Source organism: Balaenoptera acutorostrata, chromosome 1 (genome assembly GCF_949987535.1).
Source record: "Balaenoptera acutorostrata chromosome 1, mBalAcu1.1, whole genome shotgun sequence".
NCBI classification, from domain to species: Eukaryota; Metazoa; Chordata; class Mammalia; order Artiodactyla; family Balaenopteridae; genus Balaenoptera; species Balaenoptera acutorostrata.
Genome location: NC_080064.1, coordinates 4,228,757 through 4,256,713, shown reverse-complemented (window position 1 = coordinate 4,256,713; position 27,957 = coordinate 4,228,757). Strand labels below are relative to the sequence as shown.

Here is a 27,957-nt window from a genome sequence, read left to right as displayed (position 1 = left end):
GGCTCCCGCCGACGCGGAGCTGGGCTTCCTCGGCATCCCCCCTTGCTCTGTGCCGTGTTCTCATCTTCTCCGCGCGGAGGGGGCTCCACGCAGGTGGCTGCCAGGCCCGCTCGTGCATCCCTGGGGTTTGCTCAGTGGGTGAATCGGGATGCACTTTGTTAAGGATTTGGGGGAAAGGCCTGACAGCGGGGACTCGGGTTTTCAGAAGCAGATGGCCCCTGCCTCGGCCGCCCTCTGACCGGTCCTTTCTCCTCCACAGCACCTCCTCCGCCAAGGGCGCCCAGCCGTTCAGGTCTCGCATGAGCTTGAGGTCGTGGCGACAGAGCACGAACAGGACACCATGGTGGTGAGTGGAGACGTGACCAGGTTTGGCTGCGTCAAGCCCATCAACGTCCACACGGTGGTGAAGGGCCGGCTGCACCTGACCTTGGCCAACGTGGGTAAGAGTCCCTGGCAGCTTTGCTCTTGTTCCTGGGTGGCTACTCTTCTTCCCATTTGGGGCCTGAGCCCCCTCAGGACAGTGGTCACATCGTGGGCATCAGCACTCAGTAGGAATTCAGAAGAGCTCTCATTAGCTTGACTACTAAGTATGCCCTTGACTGCTGAGCAACTGACCTTGACCACCGAGCATCTGCCCTTGACCACCGAGCATCTGCCCTTGACCACTGAGCATCTGCCCTTGACCACTGAGCCTTCCCCTGACCACTGAGTCTGCCCTTGACCAATGAGCCTTCCCTGGCACCGGTTGTTTGGTGTTCCTGATTTTTGGTCAGGGTTTGGTATTATTAGCTGTCTCCGTCTTGCCCACGTTTTATTTCTGGTACTATCCATGGGGCATCGCTGTGACGATCCTCAAATAAGATGACTGGTTTTGGGAGAGAGTTTCATCTGGAGTTTCAGCTCATAGCACTGCCTCATTGTGGAGGAGAGAAGAGAGAACTGTTCCTAAACTTCCGCACCACACAGCTTGGGAACAGAGGGGCAGAGGGACGTGCTTGTTCAGAGCCGAGCACCTTGACCTTACGTCAGATGGTGTCCCAAGGGCTGCTCGTCAGAGACGCCGAGGAAAGCCCCAGTCCTCCTTCCATGTGGGCAGGAGGCTGGGGCTGGGTGTGGCTGGGATGGTCCTGCCTGGACATTCTGGGGGCTCCACTGAGGCCCCTGATGGGACAGGGGACGTTAGGCCGGGCATGCCTGCCTGTGCCCGCCTCAGGGCAGAGGCCGGTGTGAGCCCTCGTGGGGCTAGTGACCAGCCCGCTCCATCCCCCTCGAGGGGACAGAGGAAGGATTGAAAGCAGGACAACACCAAGCCATCTGAGGTTTCTGGACTCAAACCTCTCTGTCGTTTTATTGGGGAATTTTCCATTCCTTACAGCCCAGCCTGATTTTAGACCTCGAGCCCCGTGGGCCCTTTCCACCTGTGCCGACAGCGTGGAGCCGGCAGAGCTGGGACAGAGCGGCAGGCGTTGAGCGTGGAGCCCGTTAAGCCAGGTCTGGGGCTTCTGCTCCCGTGTTTACAAATGTAGGATCCAAGGCAGCCTGGAGAACAGACAATATGGAAACGGCAAAACTCAATTAGGTTCTGGAGAAATAAATGAGCTGTGTGTGAGAAGCAGACATTATTCAAAAGCGCCTACGGCTGAGGGGAGTTGCTAGAAGCATTCTGCTTCCAAGATTGTGTTGGTTATTTTTATTTTTAATTCACCAGCCCACAAATGTGCAGTGATTCCAGGTTTTAAAATCTTATCTTCAGAAGAAAGATTAGCTCCATTATGCGTTATCTTAAATTGTCATTTTCATACGTTGCCTGCAAGAGAGAGATAAGCTCGTGGGAAGGAGCCTGAGATACCCAGCCTGGGAGGCCGTGAGGCAGGGGACAGATGCCGCGCGCAGCACGCTTGTACGACGCGGCCGCACTGTGCTTTCCTCTGTACGTTCTGCAGTTCTTGAACAAAAAAAAAGTGTCGTGGCTTTTGTTTCTTTTTGAAACTGGTTGTTCTGCTGCGCGCGGCAGGCGCGGGCCAGCAGATGGGGTGCTGCTGTGCGGGCCTTCAGGGTGACAGAGGCAGGGTCGGCGCCTGCCCGGATGGGGCCCCGCCTCTGCATTCACAGCCGCGGTCAAGTGCCAGGCCGCGGATCCAGGCATCTGTCACCCACGCCCAGGTCTCCTGTGACTCTTTCCGTGGGAGAGGGCCGTCCTTGTGCTTGGCGGCTTCTCGGCTCAGGCGAGCTTTTTGATGCTGTCTTTTTGCCAGCCTCTTCTGAGGCTTTACGGGGTCATTCATCATTTAGAGATCCCAAGAGCCCCTTTCCTTTCTTTGACCCTGTGATCCTGGCTGTGCGTGTGACCACGGCCCCCCTGGGAGCTCCGCTGCCACTGTATCTGCAGGTCTCCCGTGGGGCCTCCCTGGGGAGGGCAGGCTGCCCTGGCCCCCGGCTCACGGTCAGGCACCGGGGCTCTCAGGGTGTCTCCCCCGAGGCGTGTTTGGGCGCAGACGTGTGCAGAAGGGCACAAAGGCCTTCTTGGAACAGCATGACACTCGAGGGCCTGACAGGAGAGTCTGCGACCATCCCAGAGCCCGGGGCCGGGCCCCCCCGGGGACCTGCCCTGAGCGTCTCGAGCCCCGACTCGTGGTGGGAAAGCAGAGGTCAGACGGAGGAGAGTGGGGACCTGGAGAGCAGGGAGCTCGAAGGAAACGGGCCTCTGCCCACCCACCGTTTCTCTGCTGCAAAAAGAACTCCGACCTGAGAGTGGAAAGTGGGGTTGTGGGTGGGGATCTGGGTGAGTGTCATTGACTCTGTTCTGGTATTTATGTCTCGTGCGGGGCGGGGGGTGTTTTTCGTTCAGGTCACTTGTGTGAACGGAGAGTGAGGAGTCCCAGCTCACTGCCACCTTCCAGGTCGCGGGTCATCTCGAATGACGGAGGCACCGGCTTCTCGGGAGGTGGCCTTCTCACGCCCGGGGCTCCCAGACGTGAGTGGAGAGACCGAGGGGCCTACGGGTGGAGGCTGGGGGTTGTGCTCGGGGCGGTGGGCGGGCGGTGGGGCAGAGCGAGAGGCGGAGGGCCGCGTGTGCGTGCGTGCGTGTCCGTGTGTGCGTGTGCAGGAGCACGCGCGTGCGCCTGTGTCGTGGGGCCCTGCCCTCTGGATCTGGGGGCCCGAGCCGTGGCTCCGCCTCCGGCTCAGTGACCTGCAGGCCACGTGGAGTCACCGCGTTCGTCAGCCCAGCGCTCTCTAGGCTGGGCCCTGGGGAAGCCGCCGGTGTTACTTGGTGGAGATGACAGTCCTAGGAGTGGCGTTTGTTTTCGGGTAGCTGCTCCTCCCCAGGGGAAGGGGACAGGAGGAAAAGGTCAGGATGAACATAGGCTGTTTTTTAAAAACTAATTTGAAACTCCCCATGTTGGGGAGAAGAGAAGCTCGGGAGATAAAGACCTGGGCTTGTGAAAATATCGCATAACACGGAAGTTTCTCTGTCCCCTTTCAAATGACCCCCAGACCTGGATGTAACATACTTGTCATGGGAATGCAAAGTGGGAGGTGCCCTCTGAGGGGCAGCCCCCAAAGGCTGCGGTCATCTCATGGGAATCGGAGACTGCCATGAGCGGCTTGTGTTGAGGGCCCTCGACTTTGTTGGTCTTGAACCTGTGCCCTGGGTGGGAATTCCAGAGCTGCGGGGGTCAGGACTGGGAGGCCTTTGGTGCCGTCTTGGAAGGTCTCCAGAATCCCACGAGTCCCCTGAAACTCCTGCCCAAACTTTATGGGTCCTCGTACGTTTTCTCCCGGGTTGAGCCCGGGAGAGCGGCCCGGGTACATTCAGATGCTCAAAGGGGTCCATGCTGCGTGAGCCCGGCAGGCTGAGAGTCTGTTCCGGACCAGCTTCCTCATTTTAATGTTGAAAAAACTGAGTCACAGAGGTCAGGTGACATGGCCGGTTGTGTGGTTAAGGGTGGTGAACTTGGGCTAGAATCTGGATTTCCTGCTTTGGGGCCAGTGCCTCCCCATCCCCAGCTGGTCCCCTTGGCCACCAAGAGAATGGATGGAGAGCTGGCTCCACAGAGCAGGGAGTGCCTCCCATTCCGCTCCCCGCCCCCCCGCCCCAGGGACAGGTACGAGAGGATTTGTAAAACCCACGGCCCGGGGCCCGGCAGGTCGGGGGCTCCTCTGGGCAGCGCGGGGAGTTGTGACAGTGAGGGTTTGCTGAGGGATCCAGAGCCTCTGGAGTCATCAGTCTTCCAGTCCCTATTTTGGTCAAAACCAGAGGGCCGGGCGCTCCACCAGAAGCCATGTCTCCACCCCCCGGGCAAGGTTCTGGAAGCAGGAAGTTGTGCCGAATTTCGCAAGGTGCTTCCTGGCTTCAGCAGTGTGGTCCCACACGGTCCCATCACCCCCACGGTCGGGGTGATGCAGTCTGAACACACAAGCCCGTTGATCACCCCCCAGCCTGGCTCGTCTCCCACCCTGGCCCCTCCACTCGGGACCGGGGGCCTCGGGCTGCTTGAGCCCGATCCAGGTTGGAGCTCCCGTTCCCATGGAGCTGGACCCCAGACACACGAAAAGTGCCCTTTTGGGGTGGCCACTTGAGACGTCTGCGCCATCTCAGGGCACCCGAAGAACCTGGAAATAGCGCTTGTTTACGTGTGATGGGAGGAGAGGTGGCGCGTGAGGGGAAGCTGCTTCACCACCACGTGGAACACAGCAGCAGGAGGCAGAGATTCTCGAGGGCGGGGAGGGGGCTCCAGCCGGCGGAGTTCAGGCTCGCGGTTACTTCCCGTGGTTCTGGGGGCGCCTGAAGGAAGGACATGATGCTAAGTTGGGGTGTTCCGTCTCACCTGCCACCTGTGCTAGGTTTACTGATTGTCCGGGACTCTCACGTGTCAGCTTGTGACGTGGCACGTGCCACGTGTGCATGTCAGTGGCACAGCCAGTGACGGGAGGGAGAAAGTAGCTCTCCTGCCTGCCGGGGCCTGGCCTATTGTGGCTTCTGGTTGTCGGCTACACAGCTTTCCTGTGGGTCTAGGCTTCGAGTAGAGCCCCCGAAGGAGATGGTGCTCTGGGGGCCCAGCCAGCCAGAGGCAGCCGGGTGCAGAGAGGAGAAGCTCTGGGCTCCACCCACCCCGGCTGGCCCGGGGCCTCAGGGCACAACTCATTGGAGCCCCCGATTCCTGATCTGAGCTCGGGCCTCCTGATAACCCGCACCCAGGGTGGGTTTGAGGACCTGACAGGACAGCGTGCCTGAGAGCCCGGACAGTGTGCTGGGCATCGGGGGTGCTCGCTGGGGGGCTGGGGGTGAGCAGGGGCGCGGTCCTGGGCGAGGGCGTCTGGAGAATCCTGAGAGCCTGAGCTTCTACAACGCTGACCTTTTCCCTAGCAGACCCCCTAGTGGGCATTAATGCATTTGTATCTAAGCTCCGAGACAGAATCCCTTCTCTGTGAGAGGCTGGTAAGGGAGGGACGCCGTGGAGGGCAGGGTGTGTCATTTCCACCTTTACCAGCCTCTGAGGGTTTATGAAAAGCTTGAGGCTTGGCTCTGGAGGGCGTGGAGCCGTCGCTGCTTAGAGAACGTAAACTCTGACCTTTAACCTCTGGCCCTCTCTTTGAACCTTCCAGCAGTGAAAAATGTGGTCCAAGCGCAGAAGCTGGCCGACGTGGACAGTGAGCTGGCCGCCCTGCTCTTCTCGCCCCCGTGGCCGGGGACCCCGCGGCCCCAGGGCGCCGGCCACGAGGGGGACGCCGTCCGCAGGCGCAAGCTGGAGCGCATGCGGGCCGTGCACCTGCGGGAGCGCGGAGCCGAGCCTGGCCGCTGCGGGCTGGGCGCGCTGGTGAGGCTCCGCCCCCGCGTCCTCGGGAACGCTGCGGGAGCAGCCCCGCCCCCGCCCCGCCCCCACCCCGCCCCGCCCCTTTCCTGCGGGCTCCCTCATCCTCCTGCCGCGTCCTGGTTACAGAACAAGAGACCCGACCTCTCAGCCACCGAGGGAAGTTTCCAGGCCAGAATTACTGGCGCGCTTTGCATAAAAGCTGACTCCTGGGCTCCCCTCCCTTGGTTGGGGGAGTGTCCTTGGAGCCTAGGCTTTTAAGAAAGCCCCGACGGGGATTCTGAGGGCTCCCCAGGTTTGGGGAGCAGAGCCATGACAACGTCTACATCACGGGTTGTCAGAGTGATCGATCTTGCCGGAAGAATTCCCACCTTAGACTAAAAATCTAAATAAGACCCTAAGAAGTGGGAGTTTACGGGATAAGGAAGCCACAGGGGCCTTAGGATCCTTTACATTGAGGCAGGCGGGTGTCTGAACAGACGCCGTCCTTCTCAGGGGCCAGGCCTGTGCCCATGGCCTGGCAGACACAGGCAGTGGCCGGCCTTCCCCTGGTGCTCGCAGAGGTGGGCCGTGGAGGGAGGGAGACAGAAATAAACCAACAAGCAAAAGACCATTCAGTCCAATTGGTGGGGGGAGGAGCAGAGCACAGTGGGATGGGCCCAGACAGCCGGCTGGACCAGCGGGTTCCCGGGGAGGCCACCGTGCAGCCAGGTTGCTCCCTCCTCGGCAGCCTCTGAGGCTCCGCCCGCTGTCAGCCGGGGACACAAGAGGCTCCCGCGTCCGGGGGGTTGGGCCCCGCGCAGGCAGGTCCTCAGCCTGACAGCTGCCGGTGGTGTTAGCATCATTGTTACTTATGATTCATTTGGCTGGTTTCCTCTTATCTGATATGTTCTTTTTAATTTATTTATTTTTGGCTGCGTTGGGTCTTCGGTGCTGTACGCGGGCTTTTCTCTAGTTGCGGCGAGCGGGGGCTACTCTTCTTTGCGGTGCGCGGGCTTCTCATTGCAGTGGCTTCTCTTGTTGCGGAGCACGGGCTCTAGGCACGCGGGCTCAGTAGTTGAGACACGTGGGCTCAGTAGTTGTGGCTCACGGGCTCTAGAGCGCAGGCTCAGTATTTGTGGCTCACGGGCTTAGTTGCTCTGTGGCATGTGGGATCTTCCTGGACCAGGGCTCGAACCCGTGTCCCCTGCATTGGTGGGCGGATTCTTAACCACTGCGCCACCAGGGAAGCCCTGATATGTTCTAATAGAGAAATCAACAGGTCAGAACCCTCATTTTGAATACAGCCGTGAATTTGGAAGTAATTGGATTTCCAAATACAAGAAAAATTTCCACTAAATTGTAATGATTTCCTGGGTTCATAGCCCTGGAGAATTTTGAGGTGAAAGTAACTTGATGTATCAGATATGCGGTAGTCTCTCTCCCTTCCAGCTTTCTCAGCCTTCCTTGAAGAAGGGATGGGAGTTCTATGGAATCAGTGGGTCCTTGGGAAGAGAGTCGACAGGAGCCGTGTCCCGGCTGGCCCTGCACGCGCGTGGTGAGCGTGTGGAACCGTGTGTGACCTCCTGTGAGGGGGGGAGGCCGAGGGCAGCTGGGGTGCAGCTTTCTCTCCCTGATGGTCAGATTCGAGGGAGGCTGAGGGTCTCGGGGCTTCCTGGGGGAGGTGGTGAGCCTGGGGCCAGGAGCACAGAGTGTGGGGCTGACACCTGCTTTGGAATCCCTGCGGTGCCCTGGGACAGTCACAGCCTCCCTGTGAGGGTCACCCGGCTTAACCTGTGTGCAGTGCTCAGGACGGCGGCTGCCCTAGCGACAGCGGTCAGTCCCTGCGTCGTCTCTCCTCTGCATACCCTCTACAGGGACACCCCAGCAGCTCCGGGATTGCCCCTCACGCTAGCGAATTGGTGGCACTAGTCCCACGTTCCGTGTTGTCAAAACATGCCAAGTGCCACGGAAGAGAGGACTTTACTTTCCAGAAATGCCAGCACGTGGCCCACGGGTCTCCCTGCCCATCCCAGGACCTGTCACGGGGCCACAGTGCGAATTGCTGCCTCTTGGGGTCTGAGGGGTCCAATACGTGTCATCACCTTTGCCTGCATGGGTTTCGAATTAAGAAAGAAGACAGGTCTATGGCAGAAAGAGACCAAAACATCACCTCTGTTTTACTGGTGGCTCTAGTCATTGGTAAAGCTGTTGCTGGAGGATTGGCTCGCGTCTGTACAAGGCTGAGCCTGCGGTTAACGGCAGCCTCGCGCAGTCTGGGTCATGCCAGGTGCCCCCACAGGTGGATCCTTCTTTCCAGCCTTTCCACCTGGCTAGGGGCCGTGTGGACACCTGATGGCCTGGGGTCACACTGTCTCGGCCTGTGGCTTTTACCCACCAGGCCTACGGAAAACCAGGGAGTGGCCATCACGGTGCCCGCCCGGGTGGTCAGTCTGATGGGCCAGTCCTGTGCCCACCTCCATGTGGCCTGTCCCCTAGGGCCCTCGTCCCAGGGCCTCTAACTGGTGGGCAGTACAGGTTGTGTCCCTGGCAGGTCAGAACAACCTGCTGTCTCAAGTCGAGGTTGAAAAGCCGAGCTCTGTCTGTTTCTCATCCTAAATTACACCTGGCCGTGCTGCCCAGCCCAGCCTGGTAGAGGCTCCGTCCCGTCGAGAAGCTCTGATCATAAAGTGCCCACATAGGGAGGCCTCAGATGTCAACATGACCACCCTCCCGTTTTTAAATCCCCAGGGAGAAACTAAAGGCTCAGCTTCAATTCCCCTGCGGGGGAAAGGCCAAAGCTTTGGATATTGGAAAGTCAGTCTCCAAAATAATTTAAGTGAGAGGTCAGATTCGGTCCTCACCTTCTGAGTTAGAGTCCGAAGGCCTTCAGATGCCTGGGCCTCCTTGGTTTTGGAGGCCCTCAGCACCCAGCTGCGTCCCTAGCACGTGGGCATGCCTTCTAGGTCTTGGGCTTGCAAAGCAGCCTCCGACGGGCCTCACTTTTTACTGCAAGGCACCCGAGAAAGCTATGCCTGTCCCCAGCCTCTAGAACACATCTGGGGTGGCCAAGCCCATTGAAACATAAGGCATTTGAAGAAGGAGGTGGATGAAGGACCCACGCTGAGCCCACCAAGGCAGCGTGCCTGGGTCTGGACCCTGGCCCAGCTTGTGGTCAGTCAGGCCCGGCCGCAGCCCCTCCTGGGGACTCTGCTCGCAGGCAGGGCTCCCGCTGCCACACCGGAGGCCTGGCCGGTGAGCCGATCACCTACCTTAGTTTGGGGACCATTCTTCCCTCTTTTATTGGTAGCTTCTGCTCTTAATTCTCACTGTGCCCAGGTGGGTGGTTGGAGTCTCGGGGGCATGTGGGCAGAGCCCGCCTTCCACGGGTACATCACCTGTGGGCAGAGGGAAGCTGGGGTGCTGTAGACGGGCAGCCCCATTCCCTGTCCCCCGGAGCTGTAGGTGGCCAGTCCCAACTGACCCCGTGTCGGTGGTGGGGGTGGGGTGGTGATTCCAAGGAGATGTGGTGTTTGGGGCGGGTGGGGAAGGGGCCAGAGAACAGCCCCTAAGCAGCAGGGCACCCGGGACCGTGGCCCCGCTTCGGCCCCTGTGTCCGCAGGCCCAGCAGAGCATCCGTGCCCAGCACGCTCGGGACCTGCAGCTCATCGCCGCCTACCGGGAGCGCACCAAGGCCGAGAGCATCGCCAACGCGCTGAGCCTGGCCATCACCACGCGGCACACCATCCGTGCCACGCTGGGCGCCGCTGAGTTCTTTGAATTCGCTCTCAGGAACCCCGACAACACGCAGCACACCGTGACCATCGCAATCGACAGCGCTGAGCTCAGGTGGGAGGGCGGGGCGCCCCCTCGGGCCCCCAGCCCCACCCGAAAGCCGAGCTGGTTTCACCCTCGCGGGTCCTGGGACCGACCGGGAAGGACATTGTGCCCAGCGCCGTCTCCCCTCCCTCCAGCCTCATCCTGGACAGTCGGGAGTGGCGGTACTTCAAAGAGCTGACCGGCCTGCACACGCCCCTGGAGGAGGACATGTTCCACCCACGGGGCAGCCTGACCCCCCAGCTCTTCCTACGCCCCCGGGAGATGGTCCACATCCCCTTCAAGTTCCAGACCTTCTCTGCGGGTCTGCGGGCCTCGGCACAGGTGGGGAAGGCCATTCTTCCCGTGCCGAGGGGGCTGGCTGGGCACCGGGGAAGCCCATTTGCCAAGTAACGTGGGAGATGGGGGCCTCCTGCCATGCGGTGGGAGGGTTAGCCTTCGGCCGTCCCCCGCCCCACCTGCCCCTCCACACGTCCTGGCACCTACGCTGTGCCCAGCGGCCCCGTGGCTCACCTGCGCTCAGGAAAGGCTGGACCACCTCCTCTTCATTCTCTTTGCTAAATTGGTAAAAGAGCCTTTCTTAAACCTCAGAAGATCTAGTGTTTTCTAAACTTCCCAGTTACTGCCGTTTGCCCGCTTCTCACGTAGCGTTTGCTCCCCGACGTGAACTGCAGAGACTCTGGGGTTTCACGTCAGGGTGTGAGCGAGCGCGGGCTCTGGTAGGGCGGACGCGGCGTGCGCGTTTCTTCCTGACCTTGTAAGTCAGTTGTGTAGGGCAATGGTCATCACGGAGGCGGGCGTGAGAGGCTCACAGGTTTCAGTGCAGGCTCTTTGGATGCACTTTTGGGGCAAGAGGTCATCAGGGCCGTGATGAAGGTGTCAGACCTCTGGGTTCGGGTGGAGCTGGGTTACAGGACCTGACCACCCCCCCCCCCCCCGCCACTGCTCACACGGCCTCCACTTCCTCTTTGGGGCGGTGGGCTGGTTAATAACAGCAGCCGCCTGGGGTTCACTCTGAGCATAAACGAGACCCCGGAGCCCTGGGCCTAGGGTGGCAGCCGTTCCTACAGGTAGAGGTCCCACTGGTAGGAAGAAGTGCCTGTCACCCTGGGCCTCCGTCTCATGACCCGGGGGCTCCCTGGTTTCTCGCAGGCCTCTGCTGAGCTGAGATTCGAGAAGGACACGGACGCTGGGTCACCTCGTAAGTCCAGCACGATGCCCACCAAACACGCCAAGGTAGGGGGGCAGACCGCCCATCCGATGTTCCGAGGTCTTGCGGTGCCAGCCAGGGGTCTTGTGAGAGGACCAGGTGAAGCGCATCATGGGTTCTGCTGTTTGTTACTTCTGGTAAATAGTCCCATTGCCACCTCAGGGGCGGCTTGTTTGCAGGGCACACTATCAACCCCCTGCCTGCCGATGGGATGTCCTTTGGGGAGCTTGGGACACTGTCGTTTTGTAGGAATTTCTGAAGTTTTCTTGTTGTTGTTTGTTTGTTTGGTAGACAGATGCCTTTTGTAGGAGGTTGAAAGTAAAAACAGAAACACTTTTACCCTCCGCCCACCGACCCCCCGGGACAGATTTCGGTGCCGTCCCAGACTGAGGACCCGGCAGCCCTGTGCCCACAGCCCCACCCTCGGGGGAGGTTCGCTGTGTTTTACTGAAATGTGGGGCCGCAGCTCTGCCTTTGTCTGAGGAATACGTCGGCTCTTTGTTTAGGGCTATAAATTAAATCTGAGAGGCTAATACGTTTTTCCTTACATGAGTTTGGAGTTTTAAAACAAATCCCAGGTATCTTATTCAGCGTGTATCTCTAACAGATAAGGACTTAAAAAACCCCGGCTACGTGACATCACTGCCCCCAAATTAGTAACAAATCCTCAGGACGGCCCGATGTCCAGTCCATGCTGGTCACTCATCTTATCATGGTCGGTTTGTGGGAGTTGGGGCCCGCCGTCCTCGAGGCTCTGTCTGTGGCGACGCTGGGCGTGGGCCGGCCTCCGTGGGCCAACCACGGCTTCACGTGCAGAGGCCGCGGCGGGTGGCTGTTCAAGGTGGCCGACGTGTCCGCTAAGGATCCACTGCCCACATCCATTATCCCACCAGGTGGAAAACGGTGAAATCCTCTCACTGTTCTTGTACTTACTAGCTGTGACTCTTCTATAAACAAGAGCTTTCCCCCATCAGCCGTTTGGTTACCCTGAATATATTGATACTTAATACCGGAAGGTCAGGATAAATGTTGGGTTCTTTCCCTTTATTTATCAATTTTAAAAATAATGAGCTGTGCCCTGGGAACATCCAAAGATGGTCAGTTTTTGGGGGGTCTTATCATGAACTCGTGGTTTTGTATCTGCTGTGTGGCAGGCACTGGGCTGTAAAACTGTCCTCTCTCTGGCCACGGCCATACCTTTCAAGTCAGCGCCTGTGCCTTTTTTTTTTTTTTTTTAAACAACTCTTTATTTTGAAATGATCTCAAACTTGGACAAAAGTTATAAGAATAGTGCAAAGAGTTCCCATGAATTATTTACCCAGATTTCCCAGTTGTTGACATTTTACATTTGCCTTATCATTCTGTGTCTATATTTATCCCTATTTTTTTCTGAACAATTTGAGAATAAGTTATGGACAGACTGCCCCATTGTTCCACGAAACTTAGAGCTCATATGGCCTGAAAATAAGGCCACTCTGCTCCATCACCACAGTAGAACCGGGGAAATCAGGAAATGGGCACTGATACAGTCTCATCACAGACCCCGCTTGCACTTTACCAAATATCCCAACACTGGATCCCTCACCCACCCAGACTCCCATGGTGCATCTGGTGGTCCCACCCTAGCTTTCCTTGCCTCTCACGCCCTCGGTGCTTTTGAAGCGCACAGGTCATTTCTGCTACCTGCCGCTTAGTCTGGGTTTGTCTGGTGTTTGCTCGTCGGTGGGTTCAGGCTGTGCATTCAGGGCAGGAAAAGCACAGATGTTTTGCTGTGTTCTTCTCAGAACCTCTTATTGGGAGGGACACAATGTTGATTTGCTCTATTACCAGGGATGTTAATTTAACTCTCTTATTTGGTTAAGATGGTGTCTGCCAGGGTCCTTCAATGTAAAATTAATTAAGAAGTATTTTATAGTTGATAATTAGAAAGTAATGGTTAAGTATTTTGTCGGGAGATACTCAGGCTCTGTAAATATCCTGCTCCTCATTCAACTTCTGCAGCTAGTTTTAATATCTGCTGATGCTTCTTTTTCTTTTTAACTGAAGTATAGTTGATTTACAATGTCGTGCCAGTCTCTGCTCTATAGCAAAGTGACCCAGTTGTACACATAGAGACATTCTTTTTAAAATTTCTTCACTGATGATTCTTGCATGATGGTTACCCATTGGTGACTTTCAGATTTCATCATTCCTTCCATGTTCTAAGTGAGGCAGCACTTGGCCTTCATCCGTTCACTCCTGAAATTTGTTTGTCACCATTATGGACCATGAATTCCTGTTTCATTCAGTGGGTTGTAATTTGTTCCTGTCTTTCTTTGTTTTGCTGCTCATATTGTCCCTGGTCCACTGGTGGCTTCGGCTTCAAGCTGGCCCCTCTGTCCTTTTTATTTATTTATTTATTTATTTATTTATCTATGGCTGTGTTGGGTCTTCGTTTCTGCGCGAGGGCTTTCTCTACTTGCGGCAAGTGGGGGCCACTCTTCATCGCGGTGCGTGGGCCTCTCACTATCGCGGCCTCTCTTGTTGCGGACGGAGCACAGGCTCCAGACGCGCAGGCTCAGCAATTGTGGCTCACGGGCCTAGTCGCTCCGTGGCATGTGGGATCTTCCCAGACCAGGGCTCGAACCCATGTCCCCTGCATTGGCAGGCAGACTCTCAACCACTGCGCCACCAGGGAAGCCCCCCCGCTGTCCTTTTGACATGCCCCTGTCATTCTTGGAGCACTTCCTTCGTGCCTGGCACACAAGATGTTCCAGAGTCATCTTACATTTTCCTGCTCCATTTCTGGAATCAGCCGTTTATCTAAGGCTTCTTTTAGTGGCAAATGGTGTTTAGAAACTAAAGTCTGGGTGCTGAATGTGCTCATTACGACAGGGGTGCCCTTGCTTCCGGTCCTTCTGAGCAGAGAGAGCTAGGGAGTGTATGTCTGTGTGTGTGTCTATGTGTGTCTATGTGCACGACAGCTAAATGGATCATTGTAGAGTTGAAGTCCCAGTGTAGCGGTGAAATTCCGGCAGGAGTGTCAGGGCACAGCTGCCGGGGATGAGGGTGCAGTGGTGGGGCTCACCTCCCAGCAGATGTGGGAAGAGACGCGCGGGGCAGTGGCTTTCAGGGGATGCTCCAGGAAGGCAGAAGCAACACTGTGGGTCGCTTAAAGACCCAAATAGGGGAGAATGGTGAAGAAAAACGGGGGACGGTGATCACGAGTTCAGGAGGGGCTCCCTGGGGCGGACGGGCAGGGTGCTGAGGGCGCAGAGGGTGAGCAGCGTGCACCGCGTGCCTGTTCCAAGCCCACATGGCCTCGTGGGTGGCTGCCCAGTTATAACTTGTCCGGTTACACATCTAAAAGATTTCATAATAAAACTCACCAAAATGGAAGAGCATCCTTTCCCACGTGGAAGGTTTGTCTGGGGGCCCGAGCTTGGCGCCGACCGATGCGGGAAGGTTGCTCCGCCTTGGGGTTGGCCGTGTGCCGCCCTCTGTCCTGGGCCCCGAGAGCTCACTGGGCTGGCCGAGTCCTGGAATAAAGACACCGGCTCCATCGTGTTCCCAATTAGGACCTGTTTTGGACAAATAATTGTTTTTAGTGAGTAACTTTTTTTTTTTAAAGGAAGTTTGTATTTCTGGCCCTTTGGGTTTAGGCACAGCCCCCTTTTACCGTCTGGGGGACATGCTCCGCTCCCACCCACGAGGACCTGGTGAGGTTAGTGTCCAGATCCTTCCAGAACGACTTCCCAGCCTGCAGGCAGCGGGTGCGTCGGCGGGGGAGTCGGGGCCGCAGACCTTTCTCGCTGGTCTTCTTGGCATGTCCCTGCCCTCCGGGAAGTGGCAGGAGTGGCAGCCGTGCGTGGTCTGAGCATGTGGACCCTGTGCTGGGCCCGTCCTAGCGGGGGGGCACCTGCGGCTGCAGACCCCGTGCAGCTGACCACGCCTGTCCTTCCCACTTCGTGGGCGTGAGCGGACCCCGTGGGGACCCCGTCCCTGTCCGTCCAGGGCGGCGCCGTGCACGCAGCTGCCCACGGGCCCTCGTGCGGGTCCTGATGCCGCGCCACGCGCTCTCCCGGCAGGTTCTGTTCCGCGCAGGCAGCGGCAAGCCCCTCGCCGTGCTCTGCCTGACCGTGGAGCTGCAGCCCCACGTGGTGGACCAGGTCTTCCGCTTCTACCACCCGGAGCTCACCTTCCTGAAGAAGGCCATCCGCCTGCTGCCCTGGCACACGCTTCCAGGCAGGTCCCGCCGTCCCCGCAGCTGGCATTTGGCGGGTTCAACAGGTGGAAAAGGCTTCTCCCCAAGGGTGACAAGTGGTGTCCTTACGTCATCCTGCGATGCTCTTTAACAACACAGGGCACAGCTGTAAATTCTGCCACTTGCCTCAGTCGTTTGATCGTTTGACATGGTGACCTCCTCACCTCCTCCGAGATGCCAGGCGCCCTTGGCAGGCTGATTCCATTCTGAAATCCACAGCCCTGGGAAGGTTGCCCGGCCTCGGGTGTCAGGCTCTGCTCTGGCCTCAGTCCTGAGCCTGGAGAGCTCTCCGGGCTCCGCTGCACCTGCTGATTCATTTCCAGCTGGTGCTTTAGAACAGATCCGAGCCTTTCACGTCTGGCACTGGCTCCATGGCACCCCCGCTTCCTTTTGGTTAGTCTCTTGGGGTGAGTCCCCGGGGAGGCGGCTCGGAACGGAAGGGCCGGTGTCCACGCAGGCGGCAGTGTCCATCCCCCAGCAGGGTTCACTGAACAGCTGTGATGGCCCAGGCTTTCGGGAAAAGACATTTGTCGTGATATTCCCCACTCCAGGTGCTCCCGTGGGGATGCCCGGTGAGGACCCCCCGGTCTACGTACGATGTAGTGACCCGAATGTCATTTGCGAGACCCAGAACATGGTAAGTTCTGTAGCGCCCTCCCGGGAAAATCCTTCCCCGCCAGGTCCCGCCCACTATCTGCACCCCTGGTCTCCTGCAGCCTCTTCATTTGAGGGTTTTGCTTAAGCGGTTTCTTTCTAAGATGCTGAAGGGCTACTTTGACAACCTCATGAGAGCTTTATGAATGAGTTTTCATTTTTTCTGCTAGCAGATCACTTCCTTGATTATCTGAATTTAAATTAAAAAAAAAAAGACGTGAGGCAAACTGAATAAAGTGAGTGGTGATTAAGGCACTTATTAATTGCCTTTGTGTAAGGATAACGGCCATAATCATATTATGATTGGTTAGGAAACTGGGTAAAATCTCCTGCAGAAAATAATTATTAAACTCAATATGAAATCAAGAAGTTAATGATTTTTCTCTTTTGCAGTGACAAAAATAGTGAATTCTGATGAGTACAGAAAATGAAAAAGGTGTTAGGGGGGGAGGGGGCCCGGTTCACACCTGCATTTGCTTCCTGCGGACTTGGGGGGCTGGGGTCAGAGCAGAGAGGCAGTGGTGTGGCCGTGACATGCCCCCCGCTGTCTGGCAGGGCCCCGGGGAGCCCCGAGACGTGTTCCTGAAGGTGGCCAGTGGTCCCAGCCCGGAGATCAAAGACTTCCTTGTCACCATTTATGCGTGAGTACGTGGGCCCTGGTGGTCTGGAGGGTGGGAAAAGGGGGTGAGGAGGCAGGCTGGGGACTGCTGGTGGCACTGGAAGTGGGCCAGCCCTGGCTGTCTCTAAACTTGTGACGGTGCTGGGGGCCATCGGGCCTTTGGCCACATGAAGTGAGGTTCTCAGACTGGCCGGGGCCTTGCAAGGGCGCCTCTGCTCAGAGCGGCACCACAGTCTAAGGGACACGTCGGGAGCCCAGCCAGGAGAGAAACTCGAGGCTGCTTCTGCCCCAGCACAGTGCCAGGACGGCCCAGGCAGCCCTTGTCCCTGGGGTCCCCGCCCCGAGTCCGAGGGAATGCAGGCAGCGGTCCTGCCCAGGCCCCCCAAGGGGAGGTGGAAGGTGGCATCATTTCCTTTGATGCCCGAGGACTGGGTGAAATGACCCCGGTCCCTTTACCTTTTCCTATAAGTCGTATCTCCCAGCCCTCAAGACCCTTTAAAACCGGTGCAGGCTGGAGGGTTTGGTGCAGCCCACCTGGGAACGGGCGGGGGTCTCCTGTGCTGAGTGCCCACCCGGCTGAGGGGCAGCGCCAGGCCTACACCTGCTGTGTGGTGGCCGCAGAGTGTTGTCCTGACGGCCCGTGGGCAGGTGATGCTGAACCCCATTTACAACCAAGGGTCAGTGTCCTCGGGCACCAGGCAGCTAACGCGGGCCCCAGGCTCAGGCCCACGTGACCTCCAAGCCCATGTCCTCATCCACGCTGTGCTGCCCGTGGACTTTGCTCCAGGCCTGGTTTGGGATTAAGGTGGCCTAGGTGCACATCTGCAGAAGCCCACGTTGCCATGCCTCCAGAGTATCTGTTCAGAGTCAAAGTCACGCAGAGGCCGCAGCCCCGCCTGAGAGCTTCCACCTCAGAGGGAAGGTGGCCGAGCGGGTGACGGCGGCTGGGCCCCAGCCCGCCCTCCTGGCCGCCTTTTCAGCCTCCTCGGGGCTCCTCTCCCGCGGTTGGTGTACTGCCCTCGCCCGACCGTGAGTGGCTTCTGCCCGCGCAGGGACCGCTGGCTGGCGACGCCCGTCCAGACCTGGCAGGTCCACCTCCACTCCCTGCAGCGCGTGGACGTCTCCTGTGTCACAGGCCAGCGGACCCGCCTGGCCCTTGTCCTTCGGGGGATGCAGACAGTTAGGAAAGTGAAGGCTTTCAGCTCCCACCCCCAGGAGCTGACGGTATGGCCTTCGGCGGGGGTGCGTGGGGTTGGTTGTTGGGTTTCGCGGGTGTCCCCTGGCCCCTCCCCATCCTTGCCCACCCCGGGGAGGGGGTGGGAGCTGGGCTGCGGCCTGGTGGTCGGTCCTGAAGACTTCGATAGAGTCTTCATTCGGATCCCCTTTATCAGACGTGCCGTCGTGGGATGAGAGACACGTAAGCCCTGAAGGTGAACTTGTAGACTTGTCGGGAGGTAAATATTAACAGTCACTCTGGAATCAGTGCGGCTGCAACCGTACATCTGGACAACGAGGGTGACGCAGACGCCCTGCCAGCAGGCCAGGCTTCAGAGCTGGGGCTGTAAGCTCTGTCTCTCCTGAGGCCGCTCTGACACTTAGGGCGTCGCGCTGTGTGGGAGGGGACTCGCCCCGCACAGATGGGGGCACAGACTGTGACCCGCAGGCATGGGTGCTGGTGGTGAGGTCCGCTCTGGCCTCAGATCGGGCCTTCTTACCTCTGACCCCACGCAGGCCAGGGGACCTCCCGCCCAGCGCAGGGGTTCCCCTGGGACCCGCTCAGCCCCTGGGCTGCACGCCCAGGAAACCCCTCGTCTGCACGACTCGAGGGGCTGCCTCCCGACCTGCTTCTCCTCTGTTGTTCCTGAAGACGGACCCCAAAGGCGTCTTCGTGCTGCCCCCTCACGGGGTGCAGGACCTGCACGTGGGCGTGAGGCCCCGCAGGGCGGGCAGCCGCTTCGTGCACCTCAACCTGGTCGACGTGGACGCCCACCAGCTGCTGGCCTCGTGGCTCGTGTGCCTCTCCTGCCGCCCACCCCTCATCTCCAAGGTCTGATGTGAGAGGCGCTGGGCCACGCGGTTCGGGTGGTGTGTCCTGTGACCTGGCCTGCCCAGATCCAGGCCGGCGTTTCCTCCTCCCGGCCCCTCTGGCTGGGGGCCTGGGGTGTGGGTGTTTCCTCCTGTACCGTGAGCCCTGCGACCCGGAACTCGGGGGGCTTGTCTGCCGTATTTATGGTGACGTCCAGTGTCTGGGGCCCAGGAGTGCAGGGCAGGCTTGGGAAGAAGTGGCTGGAGAAGGAGCCCGGGGCCAACTCCTGCCCTCCCCACAGGCCTTTGAGATCACACTGCCTGCCGGGGGCGGGAAGGGCGCCAACAAGCGCATCACCTACACCAACCCCTACCCCTCCCCGAGGGCCTACCGCCTGCACAGCGACCACCCGCGCCTGCTGCAGTTCAAGGAGGACGCCTTCCAGGTGCGGGGCTGCCCGGGGTGGGGGGCCTGGGCGCTGCTTCTCCCGGGACCCTGCCTTGGGGGCGTCAGCAAGGCCTGGGGGAGCACGGCCTGTGGCCCCCAGGGGCACCCTCTGCTGAACTCTGCCGGGCCTCTGACCTCACACCCAGGCCCCGGCGGGGGCAGCCCTGGGGACGACCTTCCCTGCAGTTTTGCAACAGTTTTATCCAGACTGCCTGGCAAGTTAGGCCTTTATCTCCTGTGACTCTTTCGGGGAAAGTGAGCAGCGGCTCGGGCAGACCCGGGTCTGTCGCTCGGTGGAGGGTTTAGTGACGCGTCTCCTGGGGCTTGGGAGGAGCAGCCGTGAGGGCTTCGACAGTAACACTGGGAAGCTTGGCTCAGAGCATGAGTGTATGTCCCGGGGCCTGCGAGCCTGGGGAGTGTGTGTTTGCCTGCGTGGAAGCGGCTGGAAGAGAGAGAGAGAGGGGTCGGCGGGGTGGGCGCTAGGACGGCGATGCTTCTTGCCAGGTCCGGGGAGGCGAGACCTACACCATCGGCCTGCGGTTTGCGTCCCGTCAGGAGGCCGGGGAGGAGGAGATTCTGATTTACATCAACGACCACGAAGACAAAAACGAGGAGACGTTTTGCGTGAAGGTCATCTACCAGTAAAGGAGCGGCGGGGGCCGTCCTGCCACTGTTCGGGGTCAGGCGGCTGTCCCGGAACTCGGTCCCGTGGACTTGGCCGAGGGAGGGGGGTTGCCGTGCCCCTAACCGTTTGCGATGCTCCCACCCGGTCAGGCTGCTGCCGGTACCACCCACGTAGCAGCCCCACGGGAGTCCTGACCGTGAACGTGCGCGCCCGCTGTACCCGGGGCCCGTTTCTCTCTGCGGCACGCGGGGGATTGTCACCGTCTGTGACGTTAGGATTTACTGTCAGCAAAATGTATTTTCTGAATCATTTTAAATGATAAAATTATGTTTTTTTTAACTGAGTTTTATACAAACACTGTATTATTTGCTATGTAATGTTTTTTTATGCTGGTATTATTATTTCACATCTTTTAAAAAAGTTGTACGAAATACTAAATTTTTACACGTTTCCTCTTTTGGCAGTTGTCTTGAGCGTTTTCTGCTGTTCTCACCATTGTCAGAGTTTTCTGTCTGCAGCATAAGCTTGCTTTTCCCTGGAGGATGACGTTGCCGAGGGACAGTCAGGTGGCCCGTGGTTTGTGGCCTCTGGGAGAGTCTGCTCAGTCCTGACCTGAGGGGAGGGCAGCTCTGACCTCTGCTTCTGTTGTCACCTCTCCTGCTTTGATTCTGGTCCCCCTGCCTCCCTTTGTAAGGCCCCCGTGATGACATTGGACTTACCTGGAAGATCCAGGACAACCGTTCGTCTCAAGATCCTTAACTCCATCCCCTTTACCACGTGAGGTCACCCAGTCACGGCGTCCAGGGGTCAGGTCAGGCCGGCGGGGAGGGGGCATTGTACTGCCCACCCCCATCCTGTTGGCCAGAACCTAGTCACTTGGCCACACCCAGCTCCAAGGGGTCTCAGAAATGTCTTTCTTCCAGGTGGTCGTGTGTCCAGGTGACTTTGGGGGATGGTATCCCTAGCGGGGGGAGGGGGGAAGGTTTAGGGGGGCAGCCAGTCATCTTTGCCCCAGCGCTGCTGGTGGGGATGGTGAGAAGTGGGCAGACGGGGAGCACCCCAGGGATGGAATCAGCAGGGTAGGTGACGGATTAGGGCTTAGAAACAGAAACTTTACCTTCAGTCTGTTGGAAAGATGGACAGAAAGGAAGCGTGCTGTCCCAGCCCCGGTGGTGAGGAGACAGCAGGGTGGTAGCCAGCTGTGCGCATGTGCAGACGGGAAACCAGACTCCCATGGAGAGCAGCCCATGATGGGGGGGTCTCTCTGCACCGTGAACCCAGGGGGGCTCCCCGTGATTGAGAGCAATAGCCGGGGAAATGACTGGGCAGGCTCTTTGGAGAGACGGTCAGCGAGGCGGCCCAGGGTCAGACGCACCGTAGACAGGAGCGGGGCATCGGCTGCCCCCAGGGAGCCTGATTTAGACCCCAGCCCCATCAGCGGGGTTATAGACGGCACCTGCACTGGAACTGAGGCCAATCACCCCACCCCCGGGAGGGGCCCCTGCCCCAGCAGCACCCAGCAGCACCCTGCAGCCTCCTGCCCACAGGTCCTCCCTGCCGGGCGTGAGCCCCCAAAGAGTGGCGTGGAGTTGGATTCTGGGGAAGAGAACCGCCTCAGGCCTATTGACCAGTCTGCAACGTGAGGACCCACCAAAGGGCCCGTCTGTCTGTTGTTCGGGTGTTCCCTGTTGTCTTTTCAAGGGCGGCCTCTGCGTTTTGCACGCCTGCCGCGCGCACAGCAAGATCTCAGCTCATCCACGCCCCGGGACAGTCCAGGCCCGGGCCCCGCCACCAGGGACCAGGCCCCGGTGGGGAGTGTTTTAGGAAGGAAGGCAGTTCTGGAGCCTAGTTGCTTGCTGTCCTGGGGGCACACGGTGTGGGGGGGGAGGTGGGCAGGGGACGCTTCGCTTTCATCTCCTCCCATTTCCAGATGCTTCCAAGAGCCGGAAAACCTAGGGGCCGCTGCTCTTCCTAGAGGCAGATCCGCTGGGAGCGCACTTCACCCACACGCAGTGGTGGGACCTCAGCGGCTTCCTTACACCACGTCTAGTCTACACGGCAGAGACTGCAGCGGGGGCCGTGCAGGCCTTTCTGTGGCTCAGGCCGCCGTCCCCAGTGAGCTGTGCCGAGCCACCGGCAGCAGCCCTGCCCTGGCTGGAGGTGGGGTCAGGGGCGCCCCTCCCCACTGTGCCCGGGGGGCCCGCAGGCTGCAGGTGCAGGAGCTGGGGGTGGTGGGGCGCTCGAGGAAGCAGCGGCCGGCCTTGGCGAGAGAGAGGCCATCAGCCAGGGATGCTCGTTCTCTGGCCCTCACTCCCTCGTTAGTTCATTCTTTCATCCATCCGACCTTGGCTGTGGGCACTCCTCCGGGCTCTGTTTGTGCAGGGGGTGCGGACACTGTGGTGCCCTGAGACGGACACCTTCCCGGCCTCAGGTCAGGAGCTGACCTCCTGGGGGGCTCAGACGATAAAAAGTGGGTACAACATAGACGGTCGGCCGGGCGGTGATAAAGTTTGTAAGGGGAAAAGCAGGAGCAGGGCGTGGAGCGGGTTGATGTTAGGAAGGAGGTGACTGAGCGGGTGGTGGGTGAGAAGGGTACAGGAAGGGGTGGAGGGGCCGAGGCAGGTCTCAGGCTTGTGGGCTGCAGGCTGGTTCTCGGGTGATGCAGGGGTGACGGGGCTGGGGTGGACAGGTGCCTCGCCTCAGGACCAGCACCGGGGGCCACATTAGTGACCCGCCTTCCCCAGTGGCCACCGCGTTGGCACCATGGGGGCTGGTGAAGCTGGGCTCAGCTGGGTCGGGGGGTGTGGGGGGCTGTCCACGCTTTTTTAAGTCAGAAAAGCAGGTTCTCTACACACAGAGGATCTTTCCCTTTGCCTTTCTTCCCGTCCCCTCCTCCAAACGCCCTCCCCCCGGGGACTGTGGCCTTCTGGTCACTCTGGCATGTACACCCCTCTCTTCTTGGGCGCCGGTGAGGATTTGAAGCCCCTCCCGGGAGTGAGAATTGGGCACAAGATGGGGGCTTGTGCTTGTCAAAATTTATGCCGTTCTGAGCGTTTTTTCTTTTTCCTTTTTTTTTTCTTTTCTCACAAAAAAGAGAGATTTAAAAAATTATATTGGGGGCTTCCCTGGTGGCGCAGTGGTTGAGAGCCTGCCTGCCAATGCAGGGGACACGGGTTCGAGCCCTGGTCTGGGAAGATCCCACATGCCGCGGAGCAGCTAAGCCCGTGAGCCACAACTACTGAGCCTGCGCGTCTGGAGCCTGTGCTCCGCAACAAGAGAGGCCGCGATAGTGAGAGGCCCGCGCACCGCGATGAAGAGTGGCCCCCGCTCTCCGCAACTGGAGAAAGCCCTCGCACAGAAACGAAGACGCAACACAGCCAAAAATAAATAAATTAAAAAAAAAAATTATATTTATTTATCTTGTCTGCGCGGGTCTCAGTTGTGGCACATGGGCTCTTAGTTGCAGCATGTGGGATCTAGTTCCCCGACCAGGGCTGGAACCCGGGCCCCCTGCATTGGGAGCGCAGAGTCTTACCCACTGGACCCCCAGGGAAGTCCTGAGAGATTTCTTCTGCAATAAATTTTCCGTGTTAAATAAAAGCCATGGCTGTGATCCGCCATATTGGGGCTCTTCTGCTGGGGCCCAAAGCCCAGGTCAAGTTCACTGTGCGCTCTGGGTTGCAAAGCACGGGCCTTCTTCCTTCCTTTATGAACCTGAGGTGTCCTGCCCCGACGCCCTAGACGTGAGCTAGTATTTTCATCTAACTTCTGACTTCCTGGTAGTCAGTTCCCTGGTCCAGCTGGCATCTGCAGAAGCGCCAGGTGATTTACACGAGAAAGCGGGGGCCCAGCGCCCTCCTCGGGTGGATCTGCCGTAAGGGCTGGGAGCCGCTGCTTCTCCTGCACGAAGACGTACCATCTTTCAAAGGGAACCTTATCATTTCCATCAAGGGCATTTTTTAGCATTAGTATTTTATTTCTTCCCTCCTGCTCCTCCTCCTCTCACCCCGGCCGAAAGCTGCTTTTAACTAAATGGAGTCAAATGAAGGCCAGATTAGCTGCTTTGCTTTGCTCATGTCTGATAATGATTTAATGCTATGTTTTTCTCTATTTAGAAATAAATTAAGGCGCCTTTTAAAATTGTTGCCTCAGGTTCGAAGAGGTTGGGGAATACAACCGTTCTGTTTCCTTAACAACCTTTTTCCTCCCAGTGGAGAAGGTTGGGGTGTATGCAGCTCTAACCCCCAACAATCTGGACGTAGTGGTGTTAGTTTTATTTTCAGGGATGTGTGCTGAGACCTTTACAAAGAAAGAGCAGGAGAGGAGGGGAGGGAGGGAAACAGCCAGTGGCCGCGAGAAGTCGTTCAAGTGCGTCCGTGTCTGGCGTGACTTGAGCACCGTGGGGTCTCCCTGGTCCCGTGTGGGACGCTGCCCTTGAGTCTGAGGGACAGACAATGAATTCAGAGCCCCTTCCTGCTGGTGGAGGGGGCGGAGCTCCACATACAGTCAAGACCGTGTCATCAGGACAAGTTTGTTGGCGTGACACATGGGCCCCCATGGCTCTCCTGATCCCACAGCAAAGCCAGGTGTGAGCTGGTCGTGGGGGGCTGTGCAGGGCCGAAGGAGCCTGCTCTCCGTGTCGGGGAAAGGCCACCTTGGGACAGCCAGCCATGTGTCATCTGTGTCACCACACTGCTCCTCGCCTCTCCAAGGCTGTTAGGGAGGCCCTGAAAGCCAAGTGCAAGTCAGAGAGTGATCTAGTGTCCCCACAAAATCCATGCCCACCCAGAACCTCAGAATGTGACCTTATTTGGGAACAAGGTCTTTGCAGATGTCCTTAAGGTAAGGATCGAGATGGAGTCATATTGGGACCATTAGGGTGGTCCCTAAATCCAGTGAGTGTCCTTTAGGAGACAGAAAAGGACACACAGAGGAGGTCATGCAATGGTGGAGGCAAGGATTGGGGTGACGTGTCTGCTGGTCGAGGGCCACCAAGGATTGCTGGGAGCTACCAGCACCTAGGACAGGGGCCTGGGACCCGTTCTCCCTCAGAGCCGCCAGAAGGACCTCTGGCCTCCGGAGCTGCGGGAGAATATACTTCTGTTGGATTAGGCCACCTGGTCACTTGTGACGGCAGCCCCAGGGGTCTTAAATATCCATGTAACCAGCGAATCAAGATTTCTGTCTGGTCCTTGGGAGGGAGGGCCAGGTATAAATCTAAAGAGTGACCCGTAGACAGGGCGACCCTTTGCTGTGTGTGGCCGTCCCCCGGGCAGAGGTGGCTTCCTGCAGCAGCGGGGCCGCTCGGAGAGCCGCGTCAGCCTCGAGTGTCTGTCATCTCGGTTGTCAGATCCCGAATTGATCTGTGAATCAAGGCTCTAAAGATACATTTCATCGCAAGAATTCAACCTTGAAATAATCACACACCAAAGTGATGAGTCCATCTCCAAGAGGCAAAGTCACCAAGACGAGTGTTCTAACGGCACTTCAGGGAAAGGAACAGGCACTACAGCCTCCTTGCCCCCAAAAGTTGAGGGTGCCTGAGGCTCAGACGGGACGCCCAGGTCGGAATGGGTGTGAGGCCGGTGGGAAGGGCTGAGGTCACCAAGGCCCGGCAAGGGCCCCGGGCTGCAGGCGACCCTGTCCTTCCAGATCTCTCCCTCTGCTGCTCTTAGCTTCTCGCGGCCTCCAGCCTTCAGTGGGTGAGACAGAGGCGGGAATCCTGCAGGGGCCGCGGGCCCTGAACTCTCTCTCTCGGCTCTGTCCGCCCTCTCCCTCACCTTGGCTGGGCAGTAGGTATGGGCAGAACTCGGATCCAGACGGGCCTGAATCCTGGCTCGGCCACGGCCTGCTGCTGCGGCCGCTCTGGGGGTGCCGCCTTCTCCTGTGTGAGGTGGGGTCCTCGGTGTCCTGTGGGAGGTGGGGTCCTCGGTGTCCTGTGGGAGGTGGGGTCCTCGGTGTCCTGTGTGAGGTGGGGTCCTCGGTGTCCTGTGGGAGGTGGGGTCTAGGAGCTCCTGCCACTTAGAATCTTGTTAGGATCTGGAGTTCATGCAGGGGAGGAGCCCAGGTCTAGTGTGATGGCCTCAGGACTGTTCCCGAGCGCCGTCCCCATCCCACCAGGCGGCTCTGAGTGCAGTGCCCTCCTTGGGAGCCGTTTTTCCTTCCACCCCGATGGCGGGCCTGGCTGGGCGACATGCTTTGGCTGTGGCCTGGGGGCGCAGGTTCCGTGGCTGTGTCCCAGAAGGGGCTGCTCTCTCCCTGGGCCCCAGGCGTGGTTGCAGGGAGGGGAGGAGAGGAAGATGGCTCCTCTCGCAGCTGGCGGCCTCCTAGTAGCCCGTTACATCTTGTTCACATGGTTTTTAGAAGCATGGATTTGAAATGTTTGGTCCTTTTTAAACCAAATATAAACTTTGATCCTTTCTTCCACTTTCCCGGTTAGTGTTGGACTCCAACTCTGGCAGTTGAATGGCGGGGCTCAGAAATGTGGTCTCATGAGTCTCTGGAGATACCAGCACTCCTTGCTGGGTGCCCTGTGCGCGCTCTCAGGACCCTCATATTCCAGATTGCAGATCATGCCTTCTTACACATCCAGGCCAAAGAAAGTGAAGGTGGATTCTTGTGTGTGTAGTTGTCATTGTCGGTGTCTCCCTGAGCCGCACGGCGCTGGGCAGGGCTCGTGGTTTTTCTAGGAGGTCATGAGGGCAGAAGACACACCGTGGGGATGACTGACCCACACCCTGACCTCGCAGCTCACTGGCCTGTGTGGCCCCAGTCATTGCTGCCTCCCCACCTGGGTTAGTCACCTGTCCCAACAAGCACCACAGATGGGGGCTTAAACAACAGCAATCAGTTCTCTCCAGAAGGCTGGGAGGCCAAGATCAAGGTTTTGGTCAGTTGGTTTCTCCTGAGGCCTCTCCCCTTGTCTTGTGAACGTCTTCTCCCTGCGTCTTCCCACCGTCTGCCTTTGTATTTATCTATGGCATGATTTTCTCTTCTTGTAAGGACATGAGTCCTGTTGGATTAGGACCCACCCTTATGGCCTCACTTTACTTAACCACCTCTAAGACCCCATCTCCAAATACAGTCACACTCGGAGGTCCTGGGGGTTAGGACCTCAACAGATGAATTTGGGGGATGTGATTCAGCCCCTGACACAGACCTCTGGCTGCCACCCTCATGCTTACCCCCCGGCCCCCTCTGCGTCTTGCCCCCTTCCCTTGCCTCCTGTTCTCACAGCCCCTTCCTTTCATTACCGCCATACCCTGAAGCCCTGAGACCCCTGGTCGTCACAACTGCTGGGCAGAGGCCCCCTCTGTCGGGCGCCCAGGCAGCGGAACAGGGAGACAGGCTCTCAGCCATGCGCTGAGTTTCTCCTTGGATCTGTGGCCCTAACTCTCAAATAGGCCTCAGGCAAATGGCCCTACCACACCTTCCTGGTCTGTCTCTTCTCCAGGCTTCCAGAGAGCGGCCCACCCCTGCTCCTTTCTTCTCAGACCACCCAGCTCCCACCCTCAGAGTCAGCTGCTAACCTTGCCTCATCCTTCATGGAGGAAAGAGGAGCCACCAGACCAGAACCTTCCCGTGGTCCTACCATGATCTGTGACCCGGCTGTGCCCGAGGCGGCACCCATCTCGCCTGCCCTGACAGAGGACCAGGTGTCCTGGCCCCCACGGGGGCCCGAATCCCACCCCTCTAACTCCTGAGGGCCTCACTCCTGCCCTTCTGTCTCTTCTGGATCACTCCGCATACAGTCATTCTCGATCACCCATCATCTTAAAAAGAAAAGCCTTTTCTTTCTCCATTCTCCCCTCTTGCTGCCACCTGCTCTTTTCCTCTGGATAGAAAATCTTGCCAGCGTTGTCTGTGGCCAGTGTCTGAAGCCTGCCCCCGTCCCCCCGCCATCGTTCTCTCTCCTGCTCCACGGAGACCTCGCTTTCAAGCTTACCTATGGCCCCTGTGAAGCCAGGTCCATGGCCACTGTCAGTCCCCTTTGCTCTGGCTGCCTGGCACCGCGGCTCCCCTGCCTGGTCTCCTGGAGTTGGGGGGTCACATTCTCCTGCTTTTCCTCCAGCCTCTGCCCCCTCCTCAGCCCGGCCTTTGACTGCCACCTGCCCTCAGCCCCTCTGTCCTGGTGGCCGCCTCCTGTCCCATGATTCTAAACAGCATGCCACGTCTGTCACCCCTCACACCCATGTTGTGGCCCTGACATTGTCCAGCACCGCCTCGGGCTGCTGTCTGGGCGGTTCCCAAACCTGCTGCTCCTCTGTAGATGGTGCCCAAACTCTGCTCGCTTGGGGTGGCCCCCGTTTCCTGCCAGAACTTCCACTCACCTAGAGGTACCGTACATTCAAGGCCATTCCCCTGTGATGGGAATCTAGGTGTTCCCAATTTTCCTATAATAAAATGCTGCAATCGATAAGCTTGTACATGTACTTTTATGTTCTCCTGTGAATGTTCTGTAGGATTGATCCTACTGTTGGATTTACTGGGTCCCCTAAAAAGTG

General features: G+C 58.4%; 1 protein-coding gene across 4 annotated transcripts in view; it reads left to right on the top strand.

Annotated features, from left to right (window-relative positions):
* The window catches only part of NPHP4 (nephrocystin 4), a 140,157-nt gene extending 120,259 nt beyond the window's left edge, over positions 1–19,898 (top strand). For 3 of the 4 annotated variants that reach the window (XM_057555489.1, XM_057555476.1, XM_057555481.1), the window contains 13 exons: positions 260–440; positions 2,849–2,974; positions 5,608–5,819; positions 9,415–9,641; positions 9,767–9,953; positions 10,782–10,865; positions 14,907–15,063; positions 15,634–15,719; positions 16,292–16,377; positions 17,408–17,579; positions 18,223–18,402; positions 18,683–18,826; positions 19,333–19,898. In XM_057555489.1, the coding sequence (XP_057411472.1) occupies positions 260–440; positions 2,849–2,974; positions 5,608–5,819; positions 9,415–9,641; positions 9,767–9,953; positions 10,782–10,865; positions 14,907–15,063; positions 15,634–15,719; positions 16,292–16,377; positions 17,408–17,579; positions 18,223–18,402; positions 18,683–18,826; positions 19,333–19,473 (1,983 nt within the window). In that variant the 3' untranslated portion in view covers positions 19,474–19,898. The remainder of the gene's footprint in view (positions 1–259; positions 441–2,848; positions 2,975–5,607; positions 5,820–9,414; positions 9,642–9,766; positions 9,954–10,781; positions 10,866–14,906; positions 15,064–15,633; positions 15,720–16,291; positions 16,378–17,407; positions 17,580–18,222; positions 18,403–18,682; positions 18,827–19,332) is intronic. The other variant, XM_057555484.1, reaches the window with a different exon arrangement.
* Positions 19,899–27,957: the final 8,059 nt, after the last annotated feature.